The sequence below is a fragment of the Castor canadensis genome, chromosome 8, assembly GCF_047511655.1.
Source record: "Castor canadensis chromosome 8, mCasCan1.hap1v2, whole genome shotgun sequence".
Taxonomy (NCBI): Eukaryota; Metazoa; Chordata; class Mammalia; order Rodentia; family Castoridae; genus Castor; species Castor canadensis.
In genome coordinates this window covers 115,056,573-115,076,249 of record NC_133393.1, presented here as the reverse complement: position 1 = coordinate 115,076,249, position 19,677 = coordinate 115,056,573, and the positions used below count along the sequence as shown (strand labels likewise).

Below are 19,677 nucleotides of genomic sequence, written 5' to 3'. Positions count from 1 at the left end.
TAAATGGGCATTTTGTGATTTTTTTCCCTTATACTATTGTAAGCACACCATATACAATATTACTGGCCTGCAACGTGCATTTTTCACATAGAGATTATTCTACACTAAGACGACTAGATCTGCTTAATTTTTACAAACTCTACATGGTATTCTATAGCATGGATAACCTACGACTCATGTAATCACTTAATACCCTTTTATACTGTTTTTCATTTTCAAACAATGCCCCGTGGCTGTCTTCCTACTAATTTGTACAGTTTGCATACTTTATCATGCACCAGTCACTATTTTAATTTTTATGTACTCTCATTTACTTTCATATTTTTCACAATAATCCTAGAAGATATGCATCATTATTACCACAGTAATACACACTTGGCAATAAAGATACATTCTGAGAAATGTGTTAGGTAGTTTTGTTGTGGTGTGAACACAACATACAGTATCCTAGTACATAATCCTAGACAGTAGAACCTACTATGTATCTATATGGTATATACCATTAGATAGGCAGCCTAGCCTAGGCATTGATGCATTATGAATGCATCAATGATTTTATTTGACTAATTAAACAATGATGGAGCCAATAAGAAGTTATAACTTGCTCATGGAAAATCCAAAGAATTCTTTTTTTTTTTGGCAAGTATGGTGTTATCCATGTGCATATATTCCTCACTGTGCCTTTTTTTTTTTCATTTTTCTTTTATTATTCATATGTGCATACAAGGCTTGGTTCATTTCTCCCCCCTGCCCCCACCCCCTCCCTTACCACCCACTCCTGCTCCCCCCCCTCAATACCCAGCAGAAACTATTTTGCCCTTATCTCTAATTTTGTTGTAGAGAGAGTATAAGCAATAATAGGAAGGAACAAGGGGTTTTGCTGGTTGAGATAAGGATAGCTATACAGGGCATTGACTCACATTGATTTCCTGTGCATGGGTGTTACCTTCTAGGTTAATTCTTTTTGATCTAACCTTTTCTCTAGTACCTGTTCCCCTTTTCCTATTGGCCTCAGTTGCTTTAAGGCATCTGCTTTAGTTTCTCTGCGTTAAGGGCAACAAATGCTAGCTAGTTTTTTAGGTGTCTTACCTATCCTCACCCCTCCCTTGTGTGCTCTCGCTTTTATCATGTGCTCATAGTCCAATCCCCTTGTTGTGTTTGCCCTTGATCTAATGTCCACATATGAGGGAGAACATATGATTTTTGGTCTTTTGGGTCAGGCTAACCTCACTCAGAATGATGTTCTCCAATTCCATCCATTTACCGGCGAATGATAACATTTTGTTCTTCTTCATGGCTGCATAAAATTCCATTGTGTATAGATACCACATTTTCTTAATCCATTCGTCAGTGCTGGGGCATCTTGGCTGTTTCCATAACATGGCTATTGTGAATAGTGCCGCAATAAACATGGATGTGCAGGTGCCTCTGGAGTAACAGTCTTTTGGGTATATCCCCAAGAGTGGTATTGCTGGATCAAATGGTAGATCCATGTCCAGCTTTTTAAGTAGCCTCCAAATTTTTTTCCAGAGTGGTTGTACTAGTCTACATTCCCACCAACAGTGTAAGAGGGTTCCTTTTTCCCCGCATCCTCGCCAACACCTGTTGTTGGTGGTGTTGCTGATGATGGCTGTTCTAACAGGGGTGAGGTGGAATCTTAGTGTGGTTTTAATTTGCATTTCCTTTATTGCTAGAGATGGTGAGCATTTTTTCATGTGTTTTCTGGCCATTTGAATTTCTTCTTTTGAGAAAGTTCTGTTTAGTTCACATGCCCATTTATTTATTGGTTTATTAGTTTTGGGAGAATTTAGTTTTTTAAGTTCCCTGTATATTCTGGTTATCAGTCCTTTGTCTGATGTATAATTGGCAAATATTTTCTCCCACTCTGTGGATGTTCTCTTCAGTTTAGAGACCATTTCTTTTGATGAACAGAAGCTTTTTAGTTTTATGAGGTCTCATTTATCTATGCTATCTGTTAGTTGCTGTGCTGCTGGGGTTTCATTGAGAAAGTTCTTACCTATACCTACTAACTCCAGAGTATTTCCTACTCTTTCTTGTATTAACTTAAGAGTTTGTGGTCTGATATTAAGATCCTTGATCCATTTTGAGTTAATCTTGGTATAGGGTGATATACATGGATCTAGTTTCAGTTTTTTTCAGACTGCTAACCAGTTTTCCCAGCAGTTTTTGTTGAAGAGGCTGCTATTTCTCCATCGTATATTTTTAGCTCCTTTGTCAAAGATAAGTTGCTCATAGTTGTGTGGCTTCATATCTGGGTCCTCTATTCTGTTCCACTGGTCTTCATGTCTGTTTTTGTGCCAGTACCATGCTGTTTTTATTGTTATTGCTTTGTAATATAGTTTGAAGTCAGGTATTGTGATACCTCCTGCATTGTTCTTTTGACTGAGTATTGCCTTGGCTCTTCGTGGCCTCTTGTGTTTCCATATAAATTTCACAGTAGATTTTTCAATCTCTTTAATGAATGTCATTGGAATTTGATGGGAATCGCATTAAACATGTAGATTACTTTGGGGAGTATCGACATTTTTACTATGTTGATTCTACCAATCCATGAGCATGGGAGATCTCTCCACTTTCTATAGTCTTCCTCAGTCTCTTTCTTCAGAAGTGTATAGTTTTCCTTGTAGAGGTCTTTCACATCTTTTGTTAGGTTTACACCTAGCTATTTGATTTTGTTTGAGGCTATTGTAAATGGAATTGTTTTCATACATTCTTTTTCCGTTTGCTCATTGTTAGTGTATAGAAATGCTAATGATTTTTCTATGTTGATTTTATATCCTGCTACCTTGCTATAGCTATTGATGATGTCTAGAAGCTTCTGAGTAGAGTTTTTGGGTCTTTAAGGTATAGGATGATGTCGTCTGCAAATGGGGATATTTTGACAGTTTCTTTACCTATTTGTATTCCTTTTATTCCTTCTTGCCTAATTGCTCTGGCTAGAAATTCCAGTACTATGTTGAATAGGAGTGGAGATAGTGGGCATCCTTGTCTGGTTCCTGATTTTAGAGGGAATGGTTTTAGCTTTTCTCCATTAAGTATAATGCTGGCTGTAGGTTTGTCATATATAGCTTTTATAATGTTGAGGAACTTTCCTTCTATTCCTAGTTTTCTTAGAGCTTTTATCATGAAATGATGTTGGATCTTATCAAAGGCTTTTTCTGCATCTTTTGAGATGATCAAGTGGTTTTTGTCTTTGCTTCTGTTAATGTGGTTTATTACGTTTATTGATTTTCATTTGTTGAACCACCCCTGCATCCCTGGGATGAAGCCTACCTGGTCGTGGTGAATAATCTTTTTGATGTGTTGCTGAATTCGGTTTGCCATTATTTTGTTGAGGATTTTTGCATCAATGTTCATTAAGGAGATTGGCCTATAGTTCTCCTTTTTGGAGGTGTCTTTGCCTGGTTTTGGGATAAGTGTAATACTGGCTTCATAAAATGTGTTTGGCAGTTTTCCTTCCCTTTCTATTTCATGGAACAGTTTAAGGAGGGTTGGTATCAGTTCTTCTTTAAAGGTCTGATAGAATTCAGCAGAGAATCCATCAGGTCCTGGACTTTTCTTTTTGGGGAGACTCTTGATTGCTGCTTCAATTTCATTTTGTGCTATAGGTCTATTCAGGTGATTAATTTCCTCTTGGTTCAGTTTTGGATGATCATATGTATCTAGAAACCTGTCCATTTCTTTACGATTTTCAAATTTATTTGAATATAGGTTCTCAAAGTAGTCTCTGATGATTTCCTGGACATCCATGGTGTTTGTTGTTATCTCCCCTTTTGCATTCCTGATTCTACTAATTTGGGTTTTTTCTCTCCTCATTTTAGTCAGGTTTGCCAGGGGTCTATCGATCTTGTTTATTTTTTCAAAGAACCAACTTTTTGTTTCATTAATTCTTTGTATGGTTTTTTTGGTTTCTATTTCGTTGATTTCAGCTCTTATTTTTATTATTTCTCTCCTTCTATTTGTTTTGGGATTTGCTTGTTCTTGTTTTTCTAGGAGTTTGAGATGTATCATTAGGTCATTGATTTGGGATCTTTCAATCTTTTTAATATATCCACTCATGGCTATAAACTTTCCTCTCAAGACTGCCTTAGCTGTGTCCCATAGGTTCCGGTAGGTTGTGTTTTCATTTTCATTGACTTCTAGGAACTTTTTAATTTCCTCTTTTATTGCATCGATGATCCATTCTTCATTAAGTAATGAGTTATTTAGTTTCCAGCTGTTTGCATGTTTTTTGTCTTTACTTTTGTTGTTGAGTTCTACTTTTACTGCATTGTGGTCAGATAGTATGCATGGTATTATTTCTATTTTCTTATATTTGCTGAGGCTTGCTTTGTGCCCTAGGATATGATCTATTTTGGAGAAGGTTCCATGGGCTGCTGAGAAGAATGTATATTGTGTAGAGGTTGGATGAAATGTTCTGTAGACATCTACTAGGTCCATTTGATCTATTGCATATTTTAGATCTTGGATTTCTCTATTGATTTTTTGTTTGGATGACCTATCTATTGATGATAATGGAGTGTTAAAGTCTCCCACAACCACTGTTTTGGCGTTTATATATGCTTTTAGGTCTTTCAGGGTATGTTTGATGAAATTGGGTGCGTTGACATTGGGTGCATACAGATTGATGATTATTATTTCCTTTTGGTCTATTTCCCCTTTTATTAGTATGGAATGTCCTTCATCTCGTTTGATCAATGTAGGTTTGAAGTCTACTTTGTCAGAGATAAGTATTGCTACTCCTGCTTGTTTTCGGGGGCCATTGGCTTGTTAAATCTTCTTCCAGCCTTTCATCCTAAGCATATGCTTATTTCTTGCGGTGAGATGAGTCTCTTGTAAGCAACAAATTGTTGGATCTTCTTTTTTAATCCATTTTGTCAAACGGTGTCTTTTGATGGGTGAATTAAGTCCATTAACATTAAGTGTTAGTACTGATAGGTATGTGGTGATTCCTGCCATTTAGTTATCTTAGTTGTTTGAAGGTTTGATTGTGTGTACCTAACTTGATGTTACTCTCTACTGTCTTGCTTTTTCTTATCCTGTGGTTTGGTGCTGCCTGCCTTTTCATGGTTAAGTTGGGTGTCACTTTCTGTGTGCAGGATCCCTTGCAGAATCTTTTGTAATGGTGGCTTTGTGGTCACATATTGTTTTAGTTTCTGCTTATCATGGAAGACTTTTATTGCTCCATCTATTTTGAATGATAGCTTTGCTGGGTAGAGTATCCTGGGGTTGAAGTTATTTTCATTCAGTGCCCGGAAGATCTCGCCCCACGCTCTTCTTGCTTTTAATGTTTCTGTTGAGAAGTCTGCTGTTATTTTGATGGGTTTACCTTTGTATGTTACTTGTTTTTTCTCTCTTACAGCCTTCAATATTCTTTCCTTAGTTTCTGAACTTGTTGTTTTAATGATGATATGTCGTGGAGAAGTTCTATTTTGATCTGGTCTGTTTGGTGTCCTGGAGGCCTCTTGCATTTGTATGGGAATATCTTTCTCTAGATTTGGGAAATTTTCCATTATTATTTTGTTGAATATATTACGCATTCCCTTCGCTTGCACCTCTTCTCCTTCTTCGATGCCCATGATTCTCAAGTTTGGTCTTTTGATGGAGTCAGTGAGTTCTTGCATTTTCTTTTCACAGGTCTTGAGTTGTTTAATTAATAGTTCTTCAGTTTTTCCTTTAATTACCATTTCATCTTCATGTTCTGAGATTCTGTCTTCTGTTTGTTCTATTCTGCTGGATTGGCCTTCCGTTTTGTTTTGCAGTTCTGTTTCGTTCTGTTTTCTGAGGTTTTCCATATCCTGGCTGTTTTCTTCTTTATTGTTGTCTATTTTTGTCCTGAGTTCATTTATCCATTTATTCATTGTGTTCTCTCTTTCACTTTGGTGTTTATACAGTGCTTCTATGGTTTTCTTTATTTCTTCTTTTGCTTTTTCAAATTCTCTATTTTTATTGTCTTGGAATTTCTTGAGTGTCTCCTGTCCATTTTGGTTGGCCCTATCCAGTATCATCTCTATAAAATTCTCATTGAGTACTTGTAGTATGTCTTCTTTTAAATTATTCTTGTGGGCTTCATTGGTTCCTTTGGCATAGTTTATCTTCATTTTGTTGGAGTCTGGATCTGAGTTTCTGTTCTCTTCATTCCCCTCTGGTTCCTGTACTAATTTTTTGCTGTGGGGAAACTGGTTTCCTTGTTTTTTCTGTCTTCCTGTCATTGTCCTTGGTGTTGTTACTGTCCCTGTACTGTGTGTAATTAAGTATTTTCTAGCTTGTAATAATAACAATGGTAATATTGAGAATGGAAGAGTGAGCTGAGATGGAAAGCAAGAAGTTAAAGAAAAGGGGAAAACAAATATACAGACAAGAGGGAGAAAGCAGAACAAGGTATCAGACAAGAGAGTTTCAAAGGTATTAACAGGGAGTGTTAGTGTACTAATCGACAGTAAGCTGAACAGACAATAGAGAGACAGAGACAGGATTGAAAATCAAAGATAAAAAAATAAAAAATAAGTATATGAAAGTAATATCTATATATAAAAATGAATTAAAATAAAATGGAAAATAGAAAATTAAAAAAAAAAAAAAACAAAAAACTTCCAAGTTTGTATGCAATGCAATTTCAGTCTTAATAATTTGGATGTCCGTCTCAATCTCCAGTCCTGGAGTTGGTGCCTCAGATGTTGTTCTGTAGTTGTCTCATCAAAGGGGATGCATAAAGTAGAACAAAGCTACACTCACACACACACAGAAGAAAAAAAAAAAAAAAGCCCCACCAAGTGTCCCCAGTTCAAATGCAATACAGTTTCAGTAAGTTTTTCGGCTTGCAGGTGTAATTCGGTTGTTCTCTCATCAAAGGTAGGGAGAAAAAGAAAAAAAGTGTCTGGAGGCAGTTCTGAGAGTGGTATCTGCAACTGTGGCTTGCCTGCCTGCTGCTCTCAGCCTGTAGCTGGCGGCATTATTTATGCAGATCTCTGGGGTGAGCTAGCACTCACCTGGTCCCACAGGCTTTGTTTGCTCAGAGTTCTCCTGTGCGGGGGCCTCTGCTACAGGCTTTCCCCTTTCCAAGCACTGGGAAAGGTGACACTGCCCCGCGTTGTCAGGCCTGCGTGTTTATTTACAGTTCACGTGGGAAGTGGGTCTTCCCTCCTCTCACAAGCGTCCCCGCTCCTGGTTGCTGGGCACATGCTCTGCTCCCTCCAGAGGCTCTCTGGCCTGCCTGGCTTATTTATTTACAGTCCCGGGAAGGATTCCCTTCCCCCAGTCTTCAGCGCTCAGGGCACCCCACCCTCCTTCCAGCATGTCTTAACTGTTCTTATTGCTTAGTACTCAGTTTCTCTTTTTTTCCCGGGTGGAGGTCAGTCTGTCCAGGGGGCTATGCTGCTCTGGCCCAGGCTTGTCTGTGGGGCTACCGCGGTACCGCGAAGCTCACCTGGTCCGCGTCTTCCCAAGCCGTATGGGCACCGGCTACTGGCAGCCCCGGGGGCTCTCCTCGTTTCTCTGTTTAAAGTGAAGTGGAGATTCTCTGCACCGGCTGGAGATGTGGAGGGGTCAAAGTTATGCCTTTTCTCAGTGATTATGCCTGCAAAGTGTGTCTCCAGCGTCTCTCCAAGATTTCACTATAGGAGGGTCGCTTTCTGCTTCCTACCTCTAGCCGCCATCTTCCTCACTCCCAAAGAATTCTTAGTTTTGTATGCAGTAAAAAGAAATACTGACATCAATTCACAAATAAGTGCAAACTGGGCCCCATTCACAGGGTCATAATAATTTACATATACAACAAATTTGTATTTCTATGGACAAAGTAGTTGCATTATTATAATTTTTGTACAACTTTTTTTGGGGTTGGGTAGGATTTCACTATCCAGCTGGCTTCAAACTCACCATATAGCTCAAGCTGGCCCTGAACCCAAGATCCTCCTGTGTCAACCTTTCTAGTGATGAGATTACAGTCAAGTTCCATTTGCCTGGCTCCTTTGTGTAACTTAAAAATTATAATAGCCTACCTCAAAGACAATTATGGAAAATATAATTGGTGTGGATATGATAAATAGGGCATTCAATATTCAGTTTTTCACAATTTTTCCTGACATCTTTTAATTTAAAACCTTGTATTTCTATTCATCTCTGGAAAATTTGCTTCTTGTATTTCTTAAATTTTTTCTCTTCTTTTTTAAAAATTTCCACAGTATCCATTAGATTTGGTTAGTTTCTATATTTATGAGCTTTAGGAATATTTATTTTATGTGTTTATGTAGCTAGAAGCCAAATTTAATAGAACTCCTTTAAGAGATTTCAAAATTTAATTTGGTACTATTATCCCAAGGTAAGAAAATATCACATTCACATAACATAAATATCTACATAAACATATAAAGAAACACAAATAGATACCTCAAAATTTTAGCCATGTGTCAGGTAAAAAACAGTTAACACAAAGTGCAATGGTTTATATAAAATAGTTAGAATTATATTTTTGACAGATGCAACAAGCTAAGGCTACCTAGTCAACAGGAGGACTAGTGCTTTTTATCAACATTTGTGGAGGAGGTTTTAAGATTTTTGGGGTTCACAAATCTAATATTATGGAGATTATGAACCACATTTTAGGTGAGAGACTATGGGGATATTAACCAACTGTCCAGATGTCTCTAAAGCATATCTGAGTGGATAAAATATTCAGTCTGTTTCCAATTTGGTATTTTCCATTTTAATCCTCTGCTAATTGCATTGGCGGGGGGACCTGGACCCTTGAGAATCTTTCATGGAGTCAGGGACTCTAACGTTAAAATGACTGTAGAGAGCAAAGCAGCTAGAATGCCACGGGAAAATTTTTGCAGTTGTGCACAGAGGGATGGAGGAGGTAGGGGCTTGAAAGGGGGATGAAGGGGAGATCAAAGGTGGTAAAGGGAGGCAGGAGGTGCACAGGTGATGGGAAAGGAGAGGTATTGTTATAGCCAGTTTGGAAGAGCTGCGTTTCCCAAAGAGGACACTGAAGTTCCAAATTATCCTTAGTAAAACCTGTGCCAGCCAAGCATGGTGGTTTATAACTGTAATCTCAGTTATTCAGGAGTTGGAGAGTGGGAGGACCATGGTAAGGCCAGCCCTAGCAAAAAGTTAGTGATATACTGCCCCTCCCTATCTCAATTAATAAGCCAGGATGGTGATGTGCACATATGATGCCAGTTACTTGGGAGGCTGTGGGTAGGAGGATTGCATCTGAGGCTGGATCCTGCAAAAATGCAGGCCATACTTGAAAAATAACTAAAGCAAAAAATGGCTGGAGTCTATGGATCACGTGATAGATCTGCCTATCAAGTGGGAGGCTCTTGTTTAAAATCCCAGCATCATAAATAAATAAATGCAACAACAATAGAAAAAACCTAATATGCCAGCTAGAAGGAAGCAGACAGAATTGCAGGACAGTCACCAGGGTTTCTAGAAGTGGGGAAGACAGCAAACTGCTAAGTTCCCATGGAAAAAGGAGAATCAAATATAATCAGGAAAAAGTTTCCAGCCTAGGAATCAAGGAGAGACTCTCCCTTGTGAAACAGCTTGGAAGAACTTGCAGTCTGGGATTCAAGGAGTGATTTCCACTTGGGAAAAAGTAGCAGGAAAATATTTCCAGCCTAGGAGGTACTTTTCAGACAAAGGAGTCTGAACTCTAATTCAGCTTTAGTGAGTAAACTCAGAATTTTAAGAATCAAAATCTATGCTCACTGTGCTTCAGTGGACTGTCATCCAGAGCACTGGCACAGGATGGGACTCCCCAGTGGGTCTCCAATCAGTCAGTTCAGAATGAACACAAAGGCTTCAAAGGTGTGCACCTGAGGTAATGGACGAGAAGTCTAGGGTCTAATGATGAATCTTATCCTATCCAACTCACAGCACTATACCTGTTAGAGAAAAAGTCACTCATGACATTTGTTGACATAGTAAATAATACATTATTCAGGACTATTGTCAATATATGGTAGAGCTATCGGTCTCAAATACATCAAGGACAAGTGGGATTTGCTCACAGGGAACAGAATGAGGGAGTTAGGAGATGGAAAATTACTAAGAGGAGGCATCGGGGGTTGAGGAGGTCTTGATGAACTGAACTAAGGAAATTCTTTTTCAAGGCAGGTCAGGGGGATAAGATAGCCATGGTGGGGCATTCTATCTAAAATGGGATAGGCAAGATTTTTACTAAAATTTTAAGATCATAGGGCAGGAACCCAGTTCAAGGCCTTGTCAAGAGGAAGGCTTAGGGGGCTTTGGTCAAAGAGAGTCCTTGCCAAAATGGACTTATTACTGACCTTAGAAAATGAGAAAACTGAAATAATGAATTATATACAATGTGACTGAGGGAGAATAAAGGAAAAACATTTTTCTAAGAGACTAGAGAATATTATTCTATGTGTTAGCTAATACATTGCTAGGTTTGATTTACTGTTTAATTTCAAAATTTGTTTATATATTCATAAATGACATTGGTCTACATTTTTCTTTTGTTTCTTATATTTATCAGATTTGGAGATTAAGGTTATCTTAGGTTTTGAAAATGAATTGAGGGATCTTCAATCTTTTACCTTTTTTAAATACACAGAAAAATTTTAATATCGTTGGAAGTATCTATTCTTTGAGGATTAAGAATTAACTCATTGTAGCCTGAGTTGAGGCTTGTTTAAAAGACAGAACTTCAATATCTGTGCTGTTGTCTTCTAAAGCACTGATCTGTTAGAGTTTTTTTTCTTTTTGGGTTCATTCTGTAGTTTCATATTTTGCTGGAAAAATAATTTATTTCACCTAATTTTATTAACATGATTGAACATAATAGTCTCTTACAATTCTGTAGTTATGATTCTTTTCCTTGTTTCTAAAATAATTTTCCCCCTTAGGCTTATAGGATTGTGCCTATTTTATCCCCCAGTTCTCTCAAAGAAGAATTCTATTTTTTTACTTTTTTTTTTTAATAGTTTCACTTAATGTATTTATTTTCTCATTCTTTTTTTTCAGTTATTATTTTAAGTCAGTTTTTGTAAAGAAACACTCAAAATTGTCTTTTCCTTTATTTTGTTTTATTTATATGATAAAGAAAACTATTGATGTCAGTTATCTACATTTTGAGGAAATTTGGGGTTTTGTTCTTGATTCAAGAATAATTTTAAAAAGTGTTGCTTAATTTCTAAGTAGTTAAGATTCTACAAACAACATTTATTTGTTCTTACTTTCTAGTTTTTTGGGCAGTTTTATCATATTTTATTGTTTTTGCTTGTTTCTATTTATTTATTTTTTCTTTCTTTCTTTTATTTTATCATTTTTACATTTACTTACATGTGTATACACTGTTTGGGCCACCCCCAGAACCTGTTCTTCTCTTCTCCTATTTTGTTGAAGAGAAAATATAAGAGATAATAAGAAAGATATCATTTTTGCTAGTTTGAGATAAGGACAGCTTTACAGAGAGATCCCTACCTTTGCTTCCATGCACATGTGTATTACAACCCACATTGGTTCCTCTCTACCAGACCTCTTCACTACTTCCTGGTCCCCTTCCCATAGTGGCCTCTTCCAATTTAAGATTTATTTGCTCCTCTACACTGAGTGCTTCAAGCATATTCAAGTTTTAGGTTTCCTTCCCTTTCCTTATTCCTTACTTTCTAGTTTTATTACATTTTGGTAAAAAAAACTTGAGTCTATATAAATCTCTATTTAAATTTTTCTTTATAATTAAGAAAACAATTATTTTTCTGTACAATTTCCATGGATACAAGAATGTCTATCTCTCATTGATGGGCTATACAATTGCTGACTTTGTCTAACTTTTATTATTGTGTTATACATCAGTTTATTTTTGAAATTTACTTTATAAAAGTATAGAAATATTCCACAATGACTATGTTTTACAATTTTTTCTATGTATTTGTAGTAAATTTTATTTTATGTATTTTCTATTTTGGTCAGTACACAAAGGTCTTTGACTATTTCATCTTCATGATAATTTTCCCATTATGTAATATGCCTTTTTATTTTAATGCCTTTAGTCTTCATTTCTCTATTATCTCATAATTCTTTCTCTTCTTCCTTCTCTTCTCCTCCCCCCTTGTTCTGTCCTTCCCTTCCTCTCTCCCTCCTTCTCTCTTTCTTCAGTGATGGGGATGAAACCCAGGGCTTCACACATGCAAGACAAGCACTCTGCCACTGAAATACATCCCCAGTCCTGTGTCTCTTTTATAATTAGATTTATTGACATATTTATTTAAGATCCTTTTATTTCAAGTATGTACTTTTTATAAACAAATATAGATGAATACTTATTTGGTCAATTTGATGAGGAAATTAGTCAGATTTATCATGATAATTGATGTTTATTTTTAGCCTTATTTCATATTTACAATTTATTATTTTTAATTTTCTTTTCCTATTTTTTTCTTTCCTTAAGTATCTTTTTATTTCTTGCTTACCTTCTGTAACTGGAAGTTCAGCTAAACTTTTCCCATCTATTAACCACCAATATCTCATAGTTAGAATGACTTCAACTATCTTTAAATAACCTCAGTCATTGTATTTTAAGTCTTCTGCATAAATTTGTTGAAATATTTAAAAATATGTAACTATGGTCTCTTCTACATTGATGTTTTATTCCCATTATTCACAAAGATGAGACTTTTAAGAGTATCACCCCACTCCCCACTATACTGGATTTTACACAAGTTAATCAGAATTTTAGATTTTGATAGCACACCTGCTGAGCAAGCGAGAAGGCTTAGTTCAAACCCCAGTACCACAAAACAAAAAACCAAACAAAAAAAAAACTGCATGGCCACTACATTTTATGAATATTTGTTTGTAACTTAGTTACCATTTCCAGTGACATACATATAAGAAAATATTTTGTTTTAAAAGTTATTTTATTTTTTGAAGAGTTCTTTGTCATTTCTTTCTTACATGAAATAAATCATAATGTACTTTGCTTTTCCCAGAGAGCTTTCTTATCCTTTCCTTTGCACACATGCATGATATTCTTCCATGCTGATGGATCATAGTTACTTTAACCAGCCCCTCAGTGCTGAACTTCAGCATTTCCTAATCATTTGCTGTTATTCAGCAAGGTTACAATGAAAAACCTTACACTGATACCATTCCTTCTAGTGTGATATGTCATCAGGATAGCTACTCAGAAATGGAATCAGAAAGCTAAATGGTAACTACATCTCTTAGCAGGTATCATCAGATACCTCTTGAAAGGGATGGTACCATTTTGCTCTCATACCAGTAATGCATGGAGTAGGAAAGTCTTTCTGACTTTGATACTAAAATCCAGAAGCTATTTTTAAAAACTGATTGATCAGCTATATAAACATGTAAGTCTGAATGGCAAAATTTACAGATAGGGGTTGGGAATGTTGTTTAGTGGTAAAGTGCTTGCTCAGCATGTATGAGGCCCAGGGTTCAACCTCCAAGCACTGCAAAACAAAATTACAATAAGTAAATCAAAAGAAAAATGACATACTAGGGAAAATAATTTTAATACACACCACAGATAAAGGGCTAATTTTCTGGGTAAATAAAGTGAGGAGAAAAAAGAAGCTAAGCAATCTTTTAAAAGTGGATAAAGAACACTAACAAGGCCTTATTCACTTATAATGAGATAAATAAAAATGAAAACTACCTTCAGATATATCTTACCTACGAGATCCCTAAAACTCCAAAGTCCAGCTAGTCTATGGAGCATCATAAACTCTTACTTGGAGTTTATACTGATATATGGGTGAAGCAACATTATTTTTTTCAAATGACTACCTTGAGGAGTCTACCAACACTAATTTTTTAAAAAAAGTCTTTATCTCACATATGCTACTTCATCATACACTAAACTTCCTTATGTATTTTGGTTATATCTGAATTCTCTCTGTACTTCTAATGGACTGTCTTTTAACACAGCAGTACTGTATCATTTTATTCATTAAGACATCATAATATGTATAAAATCTAATATGGCTAGTTACCTTTGTTTTTCAAAATTTCCTGGCTATTTTAATTTTATTTGTTTTTTGTAACAACCTAACTAGAGAGCAAGGAACTGATAAAACATGTGGTATATTAGTGGGATGAAATACTACAACAAATAGAATTATCCTGACTTGAATAAATCTCAAATGTATATATCCGAGTGAAAGAAACAAGTAATGATAAATACTATTTGATACCATTTATGGAGATTTTAACCAAAAAATACAAAACAGCATTATATTTTTGGTATGAATAATCATGTATGTCTTCGCTTAGCAAATGGAATAGAAAGATTCATATTAAACTCAATAAAAGTCATTAGTTCTAGAGATAGGCAAAGAAAATGAACGTGACTGGAGTGGTTATTAGAGGATGTTCACTTTGACTTTTTTTTAAAAGGTAGAAGTTTTATTTTTAATATATTAAAAGTCAAAAATTAATATTTGATAACAAATCATACATAATTTTCCAGTACTTGTCAAATAACACACTCTAAAACATCCAAAGGATCAAAGACAAAAACACAAGAGAAACTAGAAAATATTTTGGGACAAAAAAATGAAAACACAATATACTCAAACTTATTGGAAGCCACAAAACCAGTGTTCTGAGGGAAATTTATAAGTGTAACTAGCATGTTACTTTTTATTTATTTATTTTATTTGTATTTCTTTTATTCATATAGCACATTACTTTTAAAAAAAGATGAAAGAATCAAAATCAAGTGTTTAACTGTACGCCTCAGGGGACAAGAAAAAGAACAAACTAAACTCAAAGCTAGCAGAGGAAGGAAATAATAAAGATTAGAGCATAGATAGATAAAATTGAGACTAGAAAAACAATAGAAAAAAATGAACAGAACTAAGAGTTGGTTCTTCAAAAAGATAATTAAATGGGGAACTTTTAGCTAGATTTGAGTAAGAAAAAGAGAGAAAACTCAAATAACTAAAGTTAGAAATAAAAGGGCCATAAGAGAGTGCTAATGACAAATGTAGGCGAACAAACTAGATAATCTAGAAAAATTAGACTAATTCCTAGAAACATACAGCCAAAAGTGAATCATGAAGAAATACAAAATCTAAATAGACTCATGACTAACAGAGAGATTGAATCAGTATGAAAATCCACCAACAAAGCAAGGCCAGGACCAGATGGCTTCATTGGTGAGTTCTACCAAACATTTAAAGAAGATTTAACACCAAATCCTCAGTAAGTTAGAATACTTCCTAACTCATTCTATGAAGCCAGCATTGCTCTGATGCTAAAGAGAACAAACTTACAGGTGAATACCTTTTGCCAATATTAATGCAAAAATCTCCAACAAAATGCAGAAAATGGAATTTAATAATACATATCATAACCAAGTTGGGGTTATTCCTGGGATACAAAGATGGTTCAGTATATAAAAATGAATCAATGCGATAAACCCACATTATTATAATGAAGAGAAAAAACTCATTATCCTTTCAATTGATTAGAAAAAGCATCTGACAAAACAACACCCTTTCATGATACAAATACTCAACAAACTAAGAATAGAAGGAAACTGCCTCAACATAATAGTAAGCACAAGGCCCTGAGTTCTAAATCCCAGAACTTCCAAAAAAATGTTTAAAATTTTTGTACACCAAAGATCACTATCATCAAATACAGTGTAAAAGTAACCCACAGGATGGGAGTAAATATTTGCAAATCATATATCTTATGTGAGTTAAATCCAGAATATATTAAGGAGTCCCTATAACTCAACAACACAGACAAACAAGGTGATCAAAAAATGGGCAAAGGACTTGAGTTCCTCTCTCCAAGAAGATGAACAAATGGCCAATAAGCATATGAAAGGATGCTCAGTCACTAATCACTAAACTACAATGAACTATCCTTTCCTATCCATTAAATGGCTATTATTAAAAAAACCCAGAAAATAACAGGTGTTGGTGAGGATGCGGAGAAAGTGAAATCCATATGCATTCCCACTGTGAATGTAGAATGGGGCAGTCACTATGGAAAACAGAATGATGATTCTTAACAAGTTAGACATAGTCTGGCAATTGTAGACTGGGTTTAGACCTGGAAGAACAAAGCAGGATCTGCAACAAATATTTGTACATGTGGGTTCATAGTAGCATTTAACACAACAAAAGGTGGAAACAACTCAAGATTCCGTTGACACATGAAGTAGAATATTGTTTAGCTTTAAAATGGATGAGATTCTGACAGATACTACAACATGGATGAGCTTTGAAGACATTAGGATGCGTGAAATAGACCAATCACCAAAGCCCAATACTATAGGATTCCACTTGTATGAGGGCTCTTGAGCAGCCAAATTCATAGAGACAGAAAGTAGAAAAGTAAAACTCAGGGCCTAGCGGGAGAGGAAAATTGGGACTAATTGTTTGACAGATAAAGGAGTTTTAATTAAGGAACACAAAAAATGTTCTGGAGATGGATGGTGGTAATAGCACAACAATGGTTAATGATGTATAAAATTTTATGCTATTTATATTTTTATCACAATAAAAAGCTATATATTTTTTGGTGTTTAAAAATGAAGTTAAAAAATACTATACATCAATAGCCTGGGCATAGGAGGGAGGTATTCAGAATTTTAAGTGTTTTTCTATTTGGAAGGAGGTTACTGATAATGATTAATTTTGGAATTTGTAAAGGCAAGTACAAATATTAAAATATGGAGAATAACCAGTAAAAGAATAAAAATAAAAGGTACAATGTTTTTCTTTTGCCAGCACTGAGGTTTGAACTCAGGGCCTCACACTTGGTAGGCAGGCACTCTTACTACTTAAGCCAATCTGCCAGCTCCTTTTAGAGATTTTTTTTTTTTTCCAGATATAACTATTTGCCTGGGGCTGGCTTCGAAATGCAATCCTTGTGACCTCTGCCTCCTGAGTAGCTAGGATTAGAGGCATAAGCCACTGGTGCCAAGTAAAAGGTATGGTTTGCAAATATGCTAAAGAAGAGTTCTACTATAGTATAAAGGTTAACAAATATGTCGATAAAATTACAAAATGTCTCCGAATTCTATGTTTGAATTCGAAATATATAAAGTTGGCTGGAAAAAATTATCTTCCACAAACAGAACTACAAATAACCTGATGAAGAAATGCTGAGAATACAAAAGATAAAGAAAATGAACAAATTAAAATATGCCAAATAAAAATAGCATTTAAAAAAGTTAACATATAAACCAAGTGTATAATTTATTAATTTAGCAAATGATTGAAAATATCCATCAGTGAGGGTATGGAAAAATGCATGTACAGCTAGTATTTGCTTAATTTCCATAACCTTTAGAAGAACAATTTCTATTTATCAAATAAATATTTAAAAATGTTGTACCTGTACTATGCTGATCCCATTTCTGAATTTTTTACTAAGGAACTAGTCTTGACAGAAGAAAAGACATGTCTTGGGAGGCAGACCTTGCAATATAAATTACAATATAAATTAGAAGCTCTTAATTGCCGAATACCATGAAATTTCTGCAGCAACAAGAACACAACTGATGAGATGCTAAAGGGAAACAGGAAAAGAGGTTGGGTGGAAGTGGGTAGCAAGAACAACGTTGTAAGGGAATATAAAATTGTTGTAAGAGAATGAGGGGGTCAAGCCATTTTCTTGGGAGCAAAATTTGGAGTGAGCAACAAAAAACTCAATAATGAAGATAAATAACGTGTATATTGATGGGGCTGGGGTTAGAACTCAGGGCTTTGCCTATGCACAGTACATGCCCTACCACTTGAGCCACAACCTCCAGTCCGTCTTGTTCTGGTTATGTTTTGGAGATGGGTTCTCATAGACTATTTGCCTGGGCAGGCCTCCAATCAAGATCCTCCTGATCTCAGCTTTCCAAGTAGCTAAGATTTGGGGCGTGAGCCACTGGGATAAATAATGTTTTTTTAAAAGTCAGAATTAATGTGAAAACATCCACAATGGGAAAAAAATCCGAAAATTCAAATAAAAGGAGCTGACCTTCCACTTGTACTCCCCTGAGAGTGTGCCTCACTGGCTTCTGTCTAATTCAGATCAAGGATCCTGTCTTTATTTACAACTGTGATTATTTTATTCATCATTGATCATGCTGCATTGATTTGAGTTTTAAAAAGTACTATCCTCAGGCCAGAGCCTCCCTTATTAGCGTTTATGCAGGCCCGTGCCAATGGTCCCGGATGAGAGTCACAGCGGTGTCGTGTGTGATTTTAGGGCCACACCGGAAGAGTGGCTCTCCGGGTCCCCAAGGCTCAGGGCTGTGGCCCCGAAGTGCGCAAGCAGCCGCGGGCCTCACCATGAAGCGCAGGTTAGACCCTCGGGGGAAGACGTTGGTTCGGAGCTGATTATGGAGGTCCACGTACTCATTGATGAAAGCTACGTCCTCTTCGTGGGGCAAAAAGTTGGCGCTCAACCCCGGAGCCAGCAGGAGCAGCCATAGCTCGTACAGCCACAGCCTGCAGACCCCCACTACCGCCAGGGGTAGTGACTCTCGGGCCAAGGACCATGAGGCCTTCATTGTTCACCCACCACCACTGAGCCAGTGCGCATGCGCCAGTGCTCTTATGCGCTGCCAATCTATGTGGTGGGGCGGGGTGACTCCACCTCCCTTCCGGCCATCCCGGAAGAGAAAGAGGGGAAAGGAGGAAACTAGAGAACAGAGTGGAGCAAGTCATGTTAAATGTGTTCCCCAGTAACTCAAGGAAGACTCGACTTAAATGAGTACAGGCTTTTCACTGTACTAATGTGGTTAAATATTATCTGGAATTGATTTCTAGACAAGTCTTTTACCACTTGAGCTAAGACCCAGCCTTTTTTTGTTGCTTTCTGATATTGAATGATGTGTCATTGTTTATTGAACACCCATCAGTTTTAGGGTAAATGACACTTGCTGAGTAATGAACATGTCTAAGGAACCCTGTAATTATGCAAAGGGAACTGTTTATTCTTCCTGTGTTACTGATAAAAACACTGTTAACTTTTTTTTTTCATCTTTACCTGTTGAGTTGGGAATTTGGTACAGAGTGAGCCTGTTACTATTTTTGAACATGTATAGAATGTCCTCTTTAAAGCAGACTTCTTTGAGACGTTTCTGTTTTTAGAATGAAACTTTGAGACAAACCACAAAACAGAAAAGAGGAAGATCAGGATTTAGGGAGGAGAGTAGGGATCATCAAATTCTCATAAGGTTAGAATATTTGTATTTCTTCTGTCACCAGCATTATTTAGACATGCTGGAATATCAGTATGCATTCACCAACAAATTGTTGCACTCACAATAGGGAAGAATTTCTTTTTTGTTTTCTTTCAGTCAAAAGTGGCTAGTATCCTATCAGATTCTGGCCTGATCTCTTTAGCGGGAAACTTTTTGCTCAAGAAAAATTTGCTTTCAGAAGTTAAATACCAGCCATGAAGTAAAAGCACACATTTGTTTTTGAGTAAACGTTTGCATATTACATATTTTACTCAATAGCTTGAAGAATATATTCAAAATCATTGACATTGGTACAAAATTTTGCTACAAAGAAAGCATTGTATCTGATTTAGTAAAAGTAGCTAAGAAACAAACAAAACAAAAAGCATCCCCTGTAAGTCTGGTACATTTGTTGCAATTGATGATTATACATTGACACATCATTACTATCCAGAGTCCAT

General features: G+C 36.2%; 1 protein-coding gene across 2 annotated transcripts in view; it reads right to left on the bottom strand.

The window, feature by feature from the left end:
• Glipr1l2 (GLIPR1 like 2) overlaps nt 1-18,545 on the bottom strand; it is a 42,097-nt gene extending 23,552 nt beyond the window's left edge. For both annotated transcript variants that reach the window (XM_074081781.1, XM_074081782.1), the window contains exon 1: nt 18,320-18,545. In XM_074081781.1, the coding sequence (XP_073937882.1) occupies nt 18,320-18,541 (222 nt within the window). In that variant the 5' untranslated portion in view covers nt 18,542-18,545. The remainder of the gene's footprint in view (nt 1-18,319) is intronic.
• Between the last annotated feature and the right edge of the window lie 1,132 nt (nt 18,546-19,677).